Source organism: Entelurus aequoreus, linkage group LG11 (assembly GCF_033978785.1).
Source record: "Entelurus aequoreus isolate RoL-2023_Sb linkage group LG11, RoL_Eaeq_v1.1, whole genome shotgun sequence".
Classification (NCBI taxonomy): domain Eukaryota; kingdom Metazoa; phylum Chordata; class Actinopteri; order Syngnathiformes; family Syngnathidae; genus Entelurus; species Entelurus aequoreus.
In genome coordinates this window covers 8,510,843-8,528,714 of record NC_084741.1, presented here as the reverse complement: position 1 = coordinate 8,528,714, position 17,872 = coordinate 8,510,843, and the positions used below count along the sequence as shown (strand labels likewise).

Below are 17,872 nucleotides of genomic sequence, written 5' to 3'. Positions count from 1 at the left end.
CTTATTTATATTGTATTTTAATTTATTTTTTGCAACTTGTTGACACGTTTTATTTTGTGTTTATGTATGTAAAAAATATTGTATTTCATATATTCATTTTTTATTTTTGTATTCATTTATTTATTTATATTTTTTTAATCTTGTTAACTATTCTGATTGTTATTTTGCTTTCTTTAAGTAAAAAAAAAAGGTCAAAGACAAAGCTATTCGGTTTCTTGTGAGTATATACACTTCACTGCCGATGTGGGGGGGGGGGGGGGGGGGGGGGGGGGGGGGCGCCACCTAAAATTTTGCCTAGGGCGCCAGATTGGTTAGGGCCGGGCCTGCCAGCACCCCCCGACACCCCAAAAGGGACAAGTGGTAGAAAATGGATGGATGGATGGACTTCAGGACAACACACTTTCCTTCATGACTCGCCACAGGAAAAGGTAACACACGTGGCATAAAATGCATACACAGACTCTCTAAAAAGCACCAAGTCGCATGTTTTGAGGATCCTAAGCACATCCCTGCGTGTCGTTCATAGCCAACGCTTTTAGAAAAGGGAAGTCATCCCAATGAATTGCTGGCTCCGCCTCCTTTTCTTCTTCCTCCCCGCCCGCGCACGGTCCGAAAAAGCACTGCTCCCCATGCGACCCGGCAGGCGCCAAGTCCTGGTAGGACTTTGGACTGTGGAGTTCTTCCGACTCCAACAGGGGCTGCGTGGACTCCGAGCGCAGGTACACGTGAGGGTGCTGCGTGGGCGGCGAGGCGGCGGGGAAGATGACGCTGGCGTAAGGGATGGAGTCGCTGTTGGCGGAAGAGAGGCCGGGGAGGAACGGGGAGCCGCAAAGGGACTCTCCGAGGTCGCTGGTGTCCTCGGCACTGTTTGACCAAAGACTATGGTCTTCCTCGGCTTTCTTTGGTTTTATGGGGACATCCAGGACACTCAAGTGGGACAAGTATATCGGATTGGGCTCCTCACGGTCCCAGGGAGACATGCTATCCTGCAAAAAGGAATGATTGGACATTTCAGGGTGAATGCATCATTTATTACAAACCCCAAAAGCAGTGAAGTTGTCACGTTGTGTAAATGGTAAATAAAAACAGAATACAATGATTTGAAAATCCTTTTCAACTTATATTCAATTGAATAGACTGCAAAGACAAGATATTTCATGTTCACACTGGAAAACGTTGTCACGTTTTGCAAATATTAGCTCATTTGGATTTGATGCCTGCAACATGTTTAAAAAAAGCTGGCACAAGTGGCAAAAAGACTGAGAAAGTTGAGGAGTGCTCATCAAACATCCCACAGGTGAACAGGCTGAATGGGAACAGGTGGGTGCCATGATTGGGTATAAAAGCAGCTTCCATGAAATGCTCAGTCATTCACAAACAAGAACGGGGCGAGGGTCACCACTTTGTCAACAAATGCGTGAGCAAATTGTCCCAACAGTTTAAGGACAACATTTTTCAACGAGCTATTGCAAGGAATTTTAGGGATTTCACCATCTACGGTCGTAATATCATCAAAAGGTTCAGAGAGTTTGCTGAAAGGTACATACAGGTTTTGGAGCAACATATGTTGCCATCCAAGCAACGACTTTTTCATGGACGCCCCTGCTTATTTCAGCCAGACAATGCCAAGCCACATTCTGCACGTGTTACAACAGCGTGGCTTCATAGTAAAAGAGTGCGGGTACTAGACTGGCCTGCCTGTAGTCCAGATTGTCACGACGTGATTTTCGCCTACTGCGGGGTCGTTCTCCCAGGAAGGCAAACGGACGACTCCGGAAAGGATTTGCAGGTAGGAACATGATTTCATTTTAAGAAATAATCAACGAGGTACAGAACAGAAAACAACCCGAAGGCAAGCGTGCCTATCGCACGCGGAAGCTAAGGCAAAAACTTATGACATGAAACTATAGACATGAACCTCACGAAACTGTGGCATGAAACAAACACGAAACTGTGGCATGAAACAACTATCATTAACTATGGCATAAAACAAACACGAAACTGTGGCATGAAACAACTAGCATTAACTATGGCATAGAACAAACACAAATGGGGCATGAAACAACTTGCATTAACTATGGCATAGAACAAACACGAAACAACTATCATTAACTATGGCATAGAACAAACCCAAAACTGTGGCATAAAACAACTAGCATTAACTATGGCATAAAACAAACACGAAACTGTGGCATGAAACAACTAGCATTAACTATGGCATAGAACAAACACAAATGGGGCATGAAACAACTTGCATTAACTATGGCATAGAACAAACACGAAACTGTGGCACGAAACAACTATCATTAACTATGGCGTAGAACAAACACGAAACTGTGGCACGAAACAACTAGCATTAACTATGGCGTAGAACAAACACGAAACTGTGGCACAAAACAACTATCATTAACTATGGCATAGAACAAACACGAAACTGTGGCATGAAACAACTAGCATTAACTATGGCATAGAACAAACACGAAACTGTGGCATGAAACAACTAGCATTAACTATGGCATAGAACAAACACGAAACTGTGGCATGAAACAACTAGCATTAACTATTGCATAGAACAAACACGAAACTGTGGCATGAAACAACTAGAATTAACTATGGCGTAGAACAAACACGAAACTGTGGCATGAAACAACTATCATTAACTATGGCATGGAACAAACACGAAACTGTGGCATGAAACAACTACCATTAACTATGGCATAGAACAAACACGAAACTGTGGCATGAAACAACAAGCATTAACTATGGCATAGAACAAACACGAAACTGTGTTGGAGGAGTTGTGAATGACTGCTGGGCCACAACATTAGGTACACCTGCAGACTGCAGCACGGATTTCATATTTCATTCATTCACAACTCCTCCAACACCAACATTATTGTTTTTGCACTTTTTGGCTTCTTACTAAATAACTTTTTTAAATAGATTCAATCTTGCACGTGGAAAGTTTAAGTGTGGGCTTTAGTTGATATAACACTCCCGTCAGGGGGTGCATTCTACGGCGGGGTTGCATTAATCCAGCACAACAGCGGCGCATGGACTTCATTTTTAAGTAAAGGTAAGACCATAATAACGTTTTTTTTTGTGTGCTACAGTTTGTATGTGTAAAGTTAAAGTTAAGTTAAAATACCAATGATTGTCACACACACACTAGGTGTGGTGAAATTTGTCCTCTGCATTTGACCCATCCCCTTGATCACCCCCTGGGAGGTGAGGGGAGCAGTGGGCAGCAGCGGCGCTGCGCCCGGGAATAACTTTTGGTGATTTAACCCCCAATTCCAACCCTTGATGCTGAGTGCCAAGCAGGGAAGAATGCTGGTATGAGCTTTTAAACATAACCCGTTAACTGCTGCCAATCAAATGGTGAATAAGATACTCTTTAGGGTTCATATGTTTGTAAATCTGACTGTGATGAAGTCAGTGCCTCACCAGCCATGAGCCTCACTGCACGTCACTGATATATATATATATATATATATATATATATATATATATATATATATATATATATATATATATATATATATATATATATATATATATATATATATATATATATATATATATATATATATATATATATATATATATATATATATATATATATGTATGTATGTATATGTATATGTATATATATATGTATATGTATATATATATGTATATGTATATATACATATATACACACATATATACATATATATATACACACATATACATACATATATATATATACATATATATATATATATATATATATATACATATATATATATATATATATATATATATATATATATATATATATATATATATATATATATATATATATATATATATATATATATATATATATATATATATATATATATACATATATACATATATATACATACACATGTATATACATATATATACATATTAGGGATGTCCGATAAATGCGTTAAAATGTAATATCGGAAATTATCGGTATCGGTTTTTTTATTATCTGTATCGTTTTTTTTTTGTTTTTTTTTATTTGTTTTTTTTTAATTAAATGAACATAAAAAACACAAGATACACTTACAATTAGTGCACCAACCCAAAAAACCTCCCTCCCCCCATTTCTTTCTGTTATCAATATTCTGCTTCCTACATTATATATCAATATATATCAATACAGTCTGCAAGGGATACAGTCCGTAAGCACACATGATTGTGCGTGCTGCTGCTCCACTAATAGTACTAACCTTTAACAGTTAATTTTACTAATTTTCATTAATTACTAGTTTCTATGTAACTGTTTTTATATTGTTTTACTTTCTTTTTTATTCAAGAAAATGTTTTTAATTTAGTTATCTTATTTTATTATTTTTTAAAAAAAGTACCTTATCTTCACTATACATGGTTGTCCAAATTAGGCATAATAATGTGTTAATTCCACGACTGCATATATCGGTTGATATCGGTATCGGTAATTAAAGAGTTGGACAATATCGGAATATCGGATATCGGCAAAAAGCCATTATCGGACATCCCTAATACATATACATATATATACATACATACACATACACATACATATACATACATATATATATACATACATATATATATATATATATATATATATATATATATATATATATATATATATATATATATATATATATATATATATATATATATATATATATATATATATATATATATATATAGTATTTGTATACGTATATAGATATACCGGCCCCGGGCACATTTTTTCCTCTAAATTTGTCCCCCCGAGTCAAAATAAATGCCCAAGCCTGTATTAGGCGGTGTTATAATACATTTATTAATAATTGTTTTTTATTACCTGTGTGGATTCAGACGTCCACCTTCTGATGCTGCTGTTTGCAGGATCGGGAACAGCGGGCCAAAATCGCACCTTCAGCCTGGAAAACGGCAACGATGAGCATGAGTGCTGCTGACAGTCCCAGCATAGTCACCGTCATACTCACATGCTATCTTTGTAGAGACAAAAGACCACCATGACGATGATGGGCAGAAGGAAAAACACGGCTGACAGCACCGCTATCATGGCCACAAACACCGGATCTGAGCAGGAAAAGAATTACCCTGACGTGGTTCTTCTTATGAGAGAATCTTGCAACACTAAATAATACAAACCCATTTCTTTGATATCAAAATGAACCATCGAGCCGTTTCTGCTGCCGCCGCCCGTGCTGACCATCAACACGGCATCGTAGACCACCATGGCGCTGAGGCCTGTCAGGACCGTTCGCCGCTTTTTCAGGTCTCCAATCGCCGCTACATTGAACGACATTAAGCACATTTTTACCGGAGATGTAAACAAAAGGCATTTTGATTGAAAGCATATCCACCATGAACTATTTTGGTCTCGTCCCAGTAGAACAACGTGTAGCTTCGGATAATCCCGTTACGTCGGTCCAAAGGTATTTCGTCCCAGGTGAGTTCCACGTCAGAGCGCCAGTTCTTTTGGATTCTCAGCTTGGGAACCATAGATGGAGCTAAAACAAAAAGGCGATTGTAGTTTTGGCTTTAAGGCGCCACCATATTGACACATTACACATGATTTATAATACACCACAGGTGTCAAACTCAAGGCCCGGGGGCCAGATGTGGCCCGCCATTTCATTTTATTTGGCCCTCGAAAGCCTGGAAATAATATATATCAATAAAGTACTGTCACTTTTGTCTTGCCTCTGGTGAGGGCGGTCGCATTTTTTCAGCTCCCTTCTTTTCCCTGCTTGCTCTCTTTGTTTTGTCTTGTCTACACTTTTTGACACTTTTATCGACCTATTTGGAACCCTGATCGCGGGGCACCTGCTGATTAGGCTGGGCATTGCTCTGGTGTATCGTCAAATTCGTAAGACGATGGCAGCAACTGAAGGAGCCCAAAGGCTGTTCCTCGCAATGGAAGGTGGGTGTGGGATCACAGACTGGGGCGATTTCTGAACTGAATCGCAAGATGGATCACATCATGGAAAAGCTGGTGGAAATGGGAAAATGGGATATGAGAGCAGCCAGCATGGACGAATAGAACAGACAAGCCATTGTAATGTCTGCTCGCGGAAAAACAAAAATCCTAATCTACGATTTGACTCCCTCGAAGTGAAGTGAAGTGAAGTGAATTACATTTATATAGCGCTTTTTCTCAAGTGACTCAAAGCGTTTTACATAGTGAAACCCAATATCTAAGTTACATTCAAACCAGTGTGGGTGGCACTGGGAGCAGGTGGGTAAAGTGTCTTGCCCAAGGACACAACGGCAGTGACTAGGATGGAAGCGGGGATCGAACCTGCAACCCTCAAGTTGCTGGCACAGCCGCTCTACCAACCGAGCTATACCGCCCCTCGAATGGCCTTGACGCTGCAACAACAGGAGCAGGCTGTTCTGAAAACATCCACCGAGGACACCTCAATGATGGACGCTTTTGACCTCCCTCCCTCCTCAACGACACCCGGAGTCGAACTTTTGCTTGCATGCAGAACGGCCCCAGGCCTATGGACACTACATCAACACACCCAAGACAATGGGCATATACACACACCCCCCCTCCCCTACACCACGCCTTCACCACCGCTTGATTCCCCTTCGGGGTGATGGACGGCTGGCAGCGCTTCATAGTAGCAGTCGACCTCCATGGTCCCAACTCCCCCCCTCTGTTGCGAGTTGTCGTGATTAAATGTAACGTGTTTATGTGTGCATGGCATTGAGGTTTTTTCCCACTTCAGACTGGGCCCCCTTAGGAGCCCAGTCTAGATTGTATTTTTTTACTCATCTTCTTCACCAGGGTTTTACCTTTTCCCCATCTTTTACGGGGCGCCTCGTGGCGACCCATCAGTGTTCCTGTTCTGTAACCCTGTACACTGTTTGTTTGTCTAATCTTGAACGGGCTTGTGCTGAAAACATAGTTTCGTTGTACTTGTTGCAATGACAATAGAGTCCTATCCTATCCTTTTCTTACTAAATGTATTCTTTCTTTCTATTTTGGCAGAAAAAAAAGATATGTACTCCATGTAATCGCAAATTATGTTAACTTCAGTATTGTCTAATTATGCAAAAATATATGAGCAAACATTCAAAGTATTTTTTGAAATAGAAAAATACTAATAATAATGATTTCAAAGCAAGTTATCCATCAAATTGCATAATGTAAAAGTAGCAATAGATTTCATGGTAAAATTGTGAAATTTACTATGGTTTTTACAGCATTTTTCTCTAAATAAAAAAAACTGTATTTTTTTACTGTAATAAACGGTGGTGCCGTTTTGGCATTTACAGTAATACACAGAAATATCTACACTTGTTGATTTGCGGTAAAAAAAACAAAAAACAAAAAAACTGGCAGCTCAGGTGCCAACATTTTACTGTAAAATTGCATTTTTTTTAATTTACAGTAAAAAACAAATTACAGTAAAACCTGCAACTGAGCTGCCTTTTTTATAACATAAAAACAGCAGTACTGTTTTTCCATTTACAGTAATATACACTACATTTTGAGGTGAAATTATTGCATCCTACCATATTTTTTTTTACATTTTAGTTAAAAAAAAAAAAAATCTAATAAAATGCATTAAAAAATTGTGTAATAATAGTATTCACTGTTAGAAGCGGCCCTCTGGGGCCAATCATAACTGCAATGTGGCCCTCAGTGAAAACGACTTTGACACATTTTTAGTACAGTCGTCCCACACCACATCGTGCTTCAAATATTGCGGACTCACCACATCACAGATTGAATAATTTTTTTGATGCACATTCAATAACCTTTTGGGCCTAAATTAAGTTATTTTTTTGGCATAAAAATAGCTAAATGAAGTAAAAATATCAAGACTAGAGCATTATTGGCCACTAGAGGAGACAAAACCAATCAGAGCGCTCTGTTTAGTAACGTTGTCAGTGATTGGCTCAGCCTCAGAGAGCATTAGCACATTGGATTAAAATAGTGTAAAGGTGACTAATTTTTTTTATTAATGGTAAAAAAAAACATTTAGAAGACATTTTATGCTATAGCTATGAAAATATTCCATTTATAATTAATGATTCCTACTTTGTGAAAATGTGTATATCGTGAAGTTATTATTGAAAATACAATGCCATTTTCGATTAATTTACTAAATAATTGTTTTGTATCATTTTAAAAATAAAATAAAATAAAAAAAAGATTGGCCTTTGCCCTCAAATTGAGAAAGAATACTTTTTGGTTCATATAATTGATCCTGCTAGTAAAATAAAAATGATATATTTAAAATAAATGTTATTTCTAATAATATACAATAAATAATAACACAATGTTTTAATTAATATAATTTATATTAAGTCATGCACATGCCTTTGGATGGATGAATATGCCTGACTTTACCACTTAAACAGAAAATAAACCATATTTATTTCCCGCATACTTATGACATTTAATATAAACACATTGACACTCCCTAGAATGAATTTACTTTATAATTTAATAAAAAAATAAATAAAATCTATCTATAATTTTCATCACATAATCATTTCCAATAATTGAAATACAAGTTTAATACTACTACTACTAATAATAATAATAGTTGATTTATAATCAACTTTACTTTTTTTTTTTTTTTAAATCTGCTACATTAAGATAAGAGCTTGGTAAAATACATAAAGTATTGTTGTACAGTATAATAATAAAAAATAGATACATTAGTAATAATAATAATAATAATAAACTGTAAATACACACAACATTTAAATTAAGTGGCATATTTTAGTGCATTTTTTACTGAGGGCCAATAAACAAATTATTTTGTCTGGCCACAAGAGGGCACTGTTGTACCAGCCATCAGACGCCCTTCATCCCTGCTTGACTCCCCACCAAAGCGAAGGCCTTCTCCCTTCATCACGCCTTGTCCTGCCCTCCTTTCCTCACTCACCCTTCTGCAGCGAGTAGGCATTAACAGTCTGCGGCCGGCCGATCCCGTCCTTAAACCTGGGATACACAGAGATCCCGTAGGGCTTGTAGGGCTCAAAGCTGCCTGCGGATGAGAGGAGGTTGAGAGTGTATCAGTAAGCTCCAAAACAGGGTGTAGAAGGCAGGTCACGGGCGAGATGGAGACCGAGTATAAAAGAGGAGGGGATTGTTGGGGAGGGAGATGACTGCCAGATTAGGACAATATGGCGGACGCTGACATAACAAAGGCAGGGATGTTAAAACTACAGACGTCCAATTCCCAACTACACACCAGTGCAGAAATATCCTACCCTAATACCCCACTGTGCCATATTACCCTTCGATTGTATATTTTCAATGGAACATATAACATTTTGGTGTTAAAGTCAAAGTTAAAGTAGCAATGATAGTCACACACACACACTAGGTGTGGCAAAATTATTCTCTGCATTTGACCCATCACCCTTGATCACCCCCTGGGAGGTGAGGGGAGCAGTGAGCAGCAGCGGCGGCCACGCCCGGGAATCATTTTTGGTGATTCAACCCCCAATTCCAACCCTTGATGCTGAGTGCCAAGCAGGGAGGTAATGGCTCCCATTTTTATAGTCTTTGGTATGACTCGGCCGGGGTTTGAACTTGTTTATTTGAGTCATATCGCAGTCTACACGTATCTCTTATGTGTGACTGCCATCTACTGTTCACACTTATCATTTCACTATGTACCAAATAAAATAGCTTCGAGGTCGGTGAGCACAACCAAAATGATTCCGTACATTAGGCGCATCGGGTTATAAGGCGCACTGTCGAGTCATATTGCAGTCTACACGTATCGCTTATGTGTGACTGCCATCTACTGTTCACACTTATCATTTCATTGTGTACCAAATAAAATAGATTCGAGGTCTGTAAGCACAACCAAAATGATTCCGTACATTAGGCGCACCGGGTTATAAGGCGCACTGTCGAGTTTTGAGAAAAGGAAAGGATTTTAAGTGCGCCTTATAGTCCGAAAAATACGGAAAACCAACTTGAACCCAGTTTACTGATTTTTCTGGTTCTGTGTAAATAAATGCTGGATGTACTGTTAGCGTTCTGACCGGGCAATTTTGCACACACCTGCTATGACGAGGCTCGACATATTCCGGCCCGCGAGCTCAAACCGAACATGGGAGAGGGCGTTCTCTAATTGAGGTCTCCACTCCACCACGTAGTCCAGCAGACCGGCTGACGGCAGCTTGGTCCACTGCACCAGAACGGACCCGTCAGCGAGAGCCGCGGCGCTGATGTTCCATATCGCCTCATACGCTAAAAGACACACAACATTAGAACTATTGCATGAAGAGTGACACTTTATATTTCAAACTGCCAACCTTTGGGATGGTGGATTCTGACTTGAGTAGGGGAGGATTTCCCAGCCGCGTTCTCAGCCACGATGTACACTTTCCTGGCTCTACGCGGAACCTGGAAGGTGCAATGACCGCCGGCGGTGGCGCAGAGCGTTCCCCTCTTACTGCGCACCTTTCTCACCGAGACAACGTAAGACACGTTTCGGCCGTTGGCTCGGAAGCGCCGTGACGGCTGGAACAAAAGGAGACTATTTTACACGCCATCACTGAACGGCTGCGGTAGTGATGGGCAAAACGTGTACCTTCCAAAATAAAAGCATTTGGAGTTGTTTGTGCATGTGATCCCCGGTCACCCTCATCCATGTGTCCAGGTGTCCTGTGGGGGCTGGGTGGGTGGGTGGAGGGAGGGTGGGGAGAGATGGTCGTCAACTACTTAGGTAGCTAACACTTCACAATAGTACCGGCACACTACAAACAATGCGGGGCATTGAACGCATCAGTAAGCAAGAGATATGCTAAGAAATGAGCATATTATTGTGGAAGGGGGTGTGGCCTGAGGCCCTGCAGCGAAGCGGGGTGTGCCAGGACCGGCTTCGAGATCAGCGGCAGGTGCGTATATGGCCCACCTGGGCCTGGTTATCTAATCACCTGTCCCCCTGTTAAAAGGCAGCAGCCAAGGAGGAGAGGGAGAGAGCTGGAGCGAGAGCGAGCGAGAGACAGAGACAAAGAGACACTTGCTGAAAAGCACACACAAAAAGACCATCCATCCATCCATCCATCTTCTTCCGCTTATCCGAGGTCGGGTCGCGGGGGCAGCAGCCTAAGCAGGGAAGCCCAGACTTCCCTCTCCCCAGCCACTTCGTCCAACTCCTCCCGGGGGATCCAGAGGCGTTCCCAGGCCAACCGGGAGAGATAGTCTTCCCAACGTGTCCTGGGTCTTCCCCGTGGCCTCCTACCGGTCGGACGTGCCCGAAACACCTCCCTACGGAGGCGTTCGGGTGGCATCCTGACCAGATGCCCGAACCACCTCATCTGGCTCCTCTCCATGTGGAGGAGCAGCGGCTTTACTTTGAGCTCCTCCCGGATGACAGAGCTTCTCACCCTATCTCTAAGGGAGAGACCCGCTACCCGGTGGAGGAAACTCATTTCAGCTGCTTGTACCCGTGATCTTGTCCTTTCGGTCATAACCCAAAGCTCATGACCATAGGTGAGGATGGGAACGTAGATCGACCAGTAAATTGAAAGCTTTGCCTTCCAGCTCAGCTCCTTCTTCACCACAACGGGTTGATACAGCGTCCGCATTACTGAAGACGCCGCACCGATCCGCCTGTCGATCTCACCATCCACTCTTCCCTCACTCGTGAACAAGACTCCGAGGTACTTGAACTCCTCCACTTGGGGCAGGGTCTCCTCCCCAACCCGGAGATGGCACTCCACCCTTTTCCGGGCGATAACCATGGACTCGGACTTGGAGGTGCTGATTCCCATCCCAGTCGCTTCACACTCGGCTGCAAACCGATCCAGTGAGAGCTGAAGATCTTGGCCAGATGAAGCCATCAGGACCACATCATCTGCAAATAGCAGAGACCTAATCCTGCAGCCACCAAACCGGATCCCCTCAACGCCCTGACTGCGCTTAGAAATTCTGTCCATAAAAGTTATGAACAGAATGGGTGACAAAGGGCAGCCTTGGCGGAGTCCAACCCTCACTGGAAACGGGTCCGACTTACTGCCGGCAATGCGGACCAAGCTCTGACACTGATCATACAGGGAGCGGACCGCCACAATAAGACAGTCCGTTACCCCATACTCTCTGAGCACTCCCCACAGGACTACATGGTCGAATGCCTTCTCCAAGTCCACAAAGCACATGTAGACTGGTTGGGCAAACTCCCATGCACCCTCCAGGACCCTGCCGAGAGTATAGAGCTGGTCCACAGTTCCACGACCAGGACGAAAACCACATTGTTCCTCCTGAATCCGAGGTTCGACTTTCTGGCATAGCCTCCTCTCCAGTACACCTGAATAGACCTTACAGGACAAAAAGACTTTATTGAAAAATAAAACAGTATTGTAAACCTGCAAGTAACCTGTCATGTCAGTGCTTGGTGGTCCGAGGAACCCGGAGGGGAGAAACTTCCACAATTTGGCGCCCAACATGGCCGGATCACCAAGCACTGACATGACTTTTAACAGAGCGACAGGTGATTAGATAACCAGGCCCAGGTGGCCCATCTACGCACGCACCTGTCGCAGATCTCGAAGCCGGTCCTGGCACACCCCACTTCGCTGCAGGTCCGCAGGCCACGCCCCCCTCCACAATTATATTATTATTATTTTTTTTAAGAAATTAGGCATTTGACGATCAATCTGCCGATTTTAATGAAAAAGTACAACCTGTGCGAAGTTGCCATACCCCCCCCCCCACTCCCCCCACTTGTGCAAATCTCCCTCAACTTGTCCCAATCATTTGTGCTGGTTTGTGCTAAAAATGTTCCTTTTTGCTTCTACGTTTTTTAAGTTATTAATTTTTTTTTTTTTATGTCATTAACTTGTAATTAACGTGTTATTGACCACGACTAGTTCCTAATGGTGTCAAAATGTACCCCAAATTGTCACATTTTTTGTGCTATGTTTGTGCTGCAAAAATATAAATTTTTGACATTACGGTTTTTAAGTTATTAAAGTTTTTTTTTTAAATGTCATTAATAATGACATAAAAAAAACAAACTTTAATAACTATGTTTGTGCTAAAGTTTTTTAAAATTGTTTTTATGTCATTATTAATGACATAAAAAAAACAAAAAACTTTAATAACTTAAAAACCGTAATGTCAAAAATAAATATTTTTGCAGCACAAACAAATGTGACAATTTGTGGTACAGTTTGACACAGTTAGGGACTAGTCATGGTTAATAACACGTTATTTACAAGATATCATTATCTTGTCAATGAGGTGTTATTAACCATGACTAGTCCCTAACTGTCAAAATGTAACCCAAATTGTTTGTGCTACATTTGTGCTTCAAAAATATTATTTTAGCCATTACGGTTTTTAAGTTAGTAAAAATTTGTAATTAACATGTTATTAACCATGACTAGTTCCTAACTGTGTCAAAATGTACCCCAAATTGTCACATTTGTTTGTGCTGCAAAAATATTAGTTTTTGACATTACGGTTTTTAAGTTATAACGTTTTTTTTTAATGTCATTAACTTGTCAATAACGTGTTATTAACCATGACTAGTCCCTAACCGTCAAAATGTAACCCAAATTGTTTGTGCTACATTTGTGCTTCAAAAATTATATTTTTGCCAATACGTTTGTGCTGGTTTGTGCTGCAAAAATATTAGTTTTTGACATTACGGTTTTTAAGTTACTAAAGTTTTTTTTTTAATGTCATTGATAATGACATTAAAAAAATAACTTTAATAACTATGTTTGTGCTAAAGTTTAAAATTTTTTTTTTTTAATGTCATTATTAATGACATAAAAAAAAAAAAACTTTAATAACTTAAAAACCGTCCAAAACTAATATTTTTGCAGCACAAACATAGCACAAACAAATGTGACAATTTGGGGTACAGTTTGACACAGTTAGGGACTAGTCATGGTTAATAACACGTTATTGACAAGATATCATTATCTTGTCAATGAGGCGTTATTAACCATGACTAGTCCCTAACTGTCAAAATGTAACCCAAATTGTTTGTGCTACATTTGTGCTTCAAAAATATTATTTTAGCCATTATGTTTTTTAAGTTAGTAAAAAATTGTTTTTAAATGTTATTAAATTGTAACTAACATGTTATTAACCATGACTAGTTCCTAACTGTGTCAAAATGTACCCCAAATTGTCACATTTGTTTGTGGTGCAAAAATATTAGTTTTTGACATTACGGTTCTTAAGTTATTCAAGTTTTTTTTTAATGTCATTATCTTGTCAATGAGGTGTTATTAACCATGACTAGTCCCTAACTGTCAAAATGTAACCCAAATTGTTTGTGCTACATTTGTGCTTCAAAAATATTAGTTTTTGCCGTTACGGTTTTTAAGTTAGTAACATTTAATAACATTTTTTATTAACGTGTAATTAACGTGTTATTGTGCATTAACTTGTCAATAATGTGTTATTAACCATGACTAGTCCCTAACTGTGTCAAAATGTATCCCACATTTTTACATTTGTTTGTGCTGCAAAAATATTAGTTTTTGACATTACAGTTTTTAAGTTATTAAAGTTTTTTTTTAATGTCATTAATTCGTCAGTAACGTGTTATTAACCATGACTAGTCCCTAACCGTCAAAATGTAACCCAAATTGTTTGTGCTACATTTGTGCTTCAAAAATTATATTTTTGCCAATACGTTTGAGCTGGTTTGTGCTGCAAAAATATTAGTTTTTGACATTAAGGTTTTTAAGTTATTAAAGTTTTTTTTTAATGTCATTATCTTGTCAATGAGGTGTTATTAACCATGACTAGTCCCTAACTGTCAAAATGTAACCCAAATTGTTTGTGCTACATTTGTGCTTCAAAAATATTATTTTTGCCAATACGGTTTTTAAGTAAGTAAGGTTTTGTTTGTTTTAAAAATGTTATCAAAGTGTTATTAAAGGGTTATTAACCAACTGTACCCGAACTTGTCCCAATTGTTTGTGTTACGTTTGTGCTTCAAAAATATTTGTTTTTGCTGTTACGGTTTTTAAGTTAGTAATTTTTTAAAATGTTATTAACGTGTAATTAACGTGTTATTAATCATGACAAGTCCCTAACTATGTCAAAATCTCCCCAAATGTGTCCCAATTGTTTGTGCTACGTTTGTGCTGGTTTGGGGTGCAAAAATATAATTTTTTGCCGTTACGGTTTTGAAGTTAGAAACGTTTTATGTTTTTTAAAACGTTATTAATGTGTAATTAACGTGTTATTAACATAGCTAATATAGACACTTACATCATGTGTTGTCGTCATTACAACACTTATACAAGACCTTTAAAGTCATTTTGATAGTAGGCTAATATAGACACTTGCACCATGTGTTGTCTTCATTATAACACTTATATAAGACTTTTAAAGTCATTTTGATAGTAGGCTAATATAGACACTTACATCATTTGTTGTCTTCATTATAACACTTATATAAGACTTTTAAAGTCATTTTGATAGTAGGCTAATATAGACACTTACATCATTTGTTGTCTTCATTATAACACTTATATAAGACTTTTAAAGTCATTTTGATAGTAGGCTAATATAGACACTTGCACCATGTGTTGTCTTTATTATAACACTTATATAAGACTTTTAAAGTCAATTTGATAGTAGGCTAATATGGCTAATAGAGACACTTACACCATGTGTTGTCTTCATTATAACACTTATATAAGACTTTTGAAGTCATTTTGATAGTAGGCTAATATAGCTAATATAGACACTTACACCATGTGTTGTCTTCATTATAACACTTATATAAGACTTTTAAAGTCATTTTGATAGTAGGCTAATATAGCTAATATAGACACTTACACCATGTTTTGTCTTTATTATAACACTTATATAAGACTTTTAAAGTCATTTTGATAGTAGGCTAATATAGCTAATATAGACACTTACATCATGTGTTGCCTTCATTATAACACTTATATAGTACTTTTAAAGTCATTTTGATAGTAGGCTAATATAAACATTTACATCATGCTAAAATTATATTATTTTTTTCGCGGCTCCAGACTTCTTTCTTTCGAGTATTTTTGGTCCAATATGGCTCTTTCAACATTTTGGGTTGCCGACCCCGGGTTTAGGTCCTACCACTCTCCATGGTGACCGCAGACTGGCTGCTGCTCCATTCACTCCAGGGGCTTTGCTGGTATCGGACTCTGATCTGGGCCACATAGCGCGTCCCGTGCAGCAGGTTACAGCGGTCCACAGGGTTCTTGGGCTTCGCACGCAGCACCAGGATCTGAAATATCACCATTAAGCCTCAAACTAAAACGCTGTAACCAAGCAGAGCTACATGCCTCATAAAGGGTTGGACTTACTGTACCTTGTTCCACAGGCTGCTCTCCGCGGTCTTGAATCTGACTTCAAGAATGAAGTAGTCCGTCATCCAGTCTTGGTGTTGGGATAAGTCCCACCTCAGTCTGAGGCAGTTGAACCGCCCAGCTTGCATCCTCGCAATGCTTGGCGGGTCAAATTTAGCTGGAGAGAAGTCAATGTATTTAACTCCCCCAAGCACAAAGGTTCCACAAGCATGTTTTACAAAACAACGTGGAGGCTTGGTACATGGAATGTGGAGGGAAACCAATCAAGTGTGGCAAGCTAGCATATAAAACAGGATTCAAACTATGGAGCCTAGCGTGGAAGCTAGCATATAAAACAAGAATCAAACTATAGAGCCTAGCGTGGAAGCTAGCATATAAAACAGGAATCAAACTATAGAGCCTAGCGTGGAAGCTAGCATATCAAACAGGAATCAAACTATAGAGCCTAGCGTGGAAGCTAGTATATAAAACAGGAATCAAACTATAGAGCCTAGCGTGGAAGCTAGCATATAAAACAAGAATCAAACTATAGAGCCTAGCGTGGAAGCTAGCATATAAACAGGAATCAAACTATAGAGCCTAGCGTGGAAGCTAGCATATAAAACAGGAATCAAACTATAGAGCCTAGCGTGGAAGCTAGCATATAAAACAGGAATCAAATTATAGAGCCTAGCGTGGAAGCTAGCATATAAAACAGGAATCAAACTATAGAGCCTAGCGTGGAAGCTAGCATATAAAACGGGAATCAAACTATAGAGCCTAGCGTGGAAGCTAGCATATAAAACAAGAATCAAACTATAGAGCCTAGCGTGGAAGCTAGCATATAAAACAGGAATCAAACTATAGAGCCTAGCGTGGAAGCTAGCATATAAAACGGGAATCAAACTATAGAGCCTAGCGTGGAAGCTAGCATATAAAACAAGAATCAAACTATAGAGCCTAGCGTGGAAGCTAGCATATAAAACAGGAATCAAACTATAGAGCCTAGCGTGGAAGCTAGCATATAAAACAGGAATCAAACTATAGAGCCTAGCGTGGAAGCTAGCATATAAAAGAGGAATCAAACTATAGAGCCTAGCATGGAAGCTAGCATATAAAACAAGAATCAAACTATAGAGCCTAGCGTGGAAGCTAGCATATAAAACAGGAATCAAACTATAGAGCCTAGCGTGGAAGCTAGCATATAAAACAGGAATCAAACTATAGAGCCTAGCGTGGAAGCTAGCATATAAAGAGGAATCAAAACTAACTGTCGTTACCTGTTGCGTGATGCAAACTAGGAAGCCAGACCGAGTGAGGCCAGGGCATTGACTAAATAGCTCTCTGATTAGTGCCCGAACACTAACCAGAGGCAGGTGAATGTAATCTGCCGTCATGGCAACTGAAACTCACAAACTCAAAAGGTGCTGAAAACACAAGTGACTCGAAAACGTAAACAGACTATGATCCGGGCAGCGGATCATAACAGAATTGTCCAAAATGTTTTGGTGTCCTGGAGCATTCAAAGTTCCTTTCACTGGAACTAAGGGGCCAAGCCCAACTC

At 39.6% G+C, this 17,872-nt stretch overlaps 1 protein-coding gene across 3 annotated transcripts in view; it reads right to left on the bottom strand.

Annotated features, from left to right (window-relative positions):
• Positions 1-276: 276 nt before the first annotated feature.
• Positions 277-17,872, bottom strand: part of LOC133660552 (granulocyte colony-stimulating factor receptor-like) — a 34,305-nt gene continuing 16,709 nt past the window's right edge. For 2 of the 3 annotated variants that reach the window (XM_062064096.1, XM_062064097.1), the window contains 11 exons: positions 16,332-16,486; positions 16,097-16,247; positions 10,593-10,675; positions 10,315-10,522; positions 10,061-10,249; positions 8,928-9,029; positions 5,379-5,525; positions 5,164-5,304; positions 4,995-5,091; positions 4,850-4,928; positions 277-986 (listed from right to left, as the gene is read on the bottom strand). In XM_062064096.1, the coding sequence (XP_061920080.1) occupies positions 498-986; positions 4,850-4,928; positions 4,995-5,091; positions 5,164-5,304; positions 5,379-5,525; positions 8,928-9,029; positions 10,061-10,249; positions 10,315-10,522; positions 10,593-10,675; positions 16,097-16,247; positions 16,332-16,486 (1,841 nt within the window). In that variant the 3' untranslated portion in view covers positions 277-497. The remainder of the gene's footprint in view (positions 987-4,849; positions 4,929-4,994; positions 5,092-5,163; positions 5,305-5,378; positions 5,526-8,927; positions 9,030-10,060; positions 10,250-10,314; positions 10,523-10,592; positions 10,676-16,096; positions 16,248-16,331; positions 16,487-17,872) is intronic. The other variant, XM_062064098.1, reaches the window with a different exon arrangement.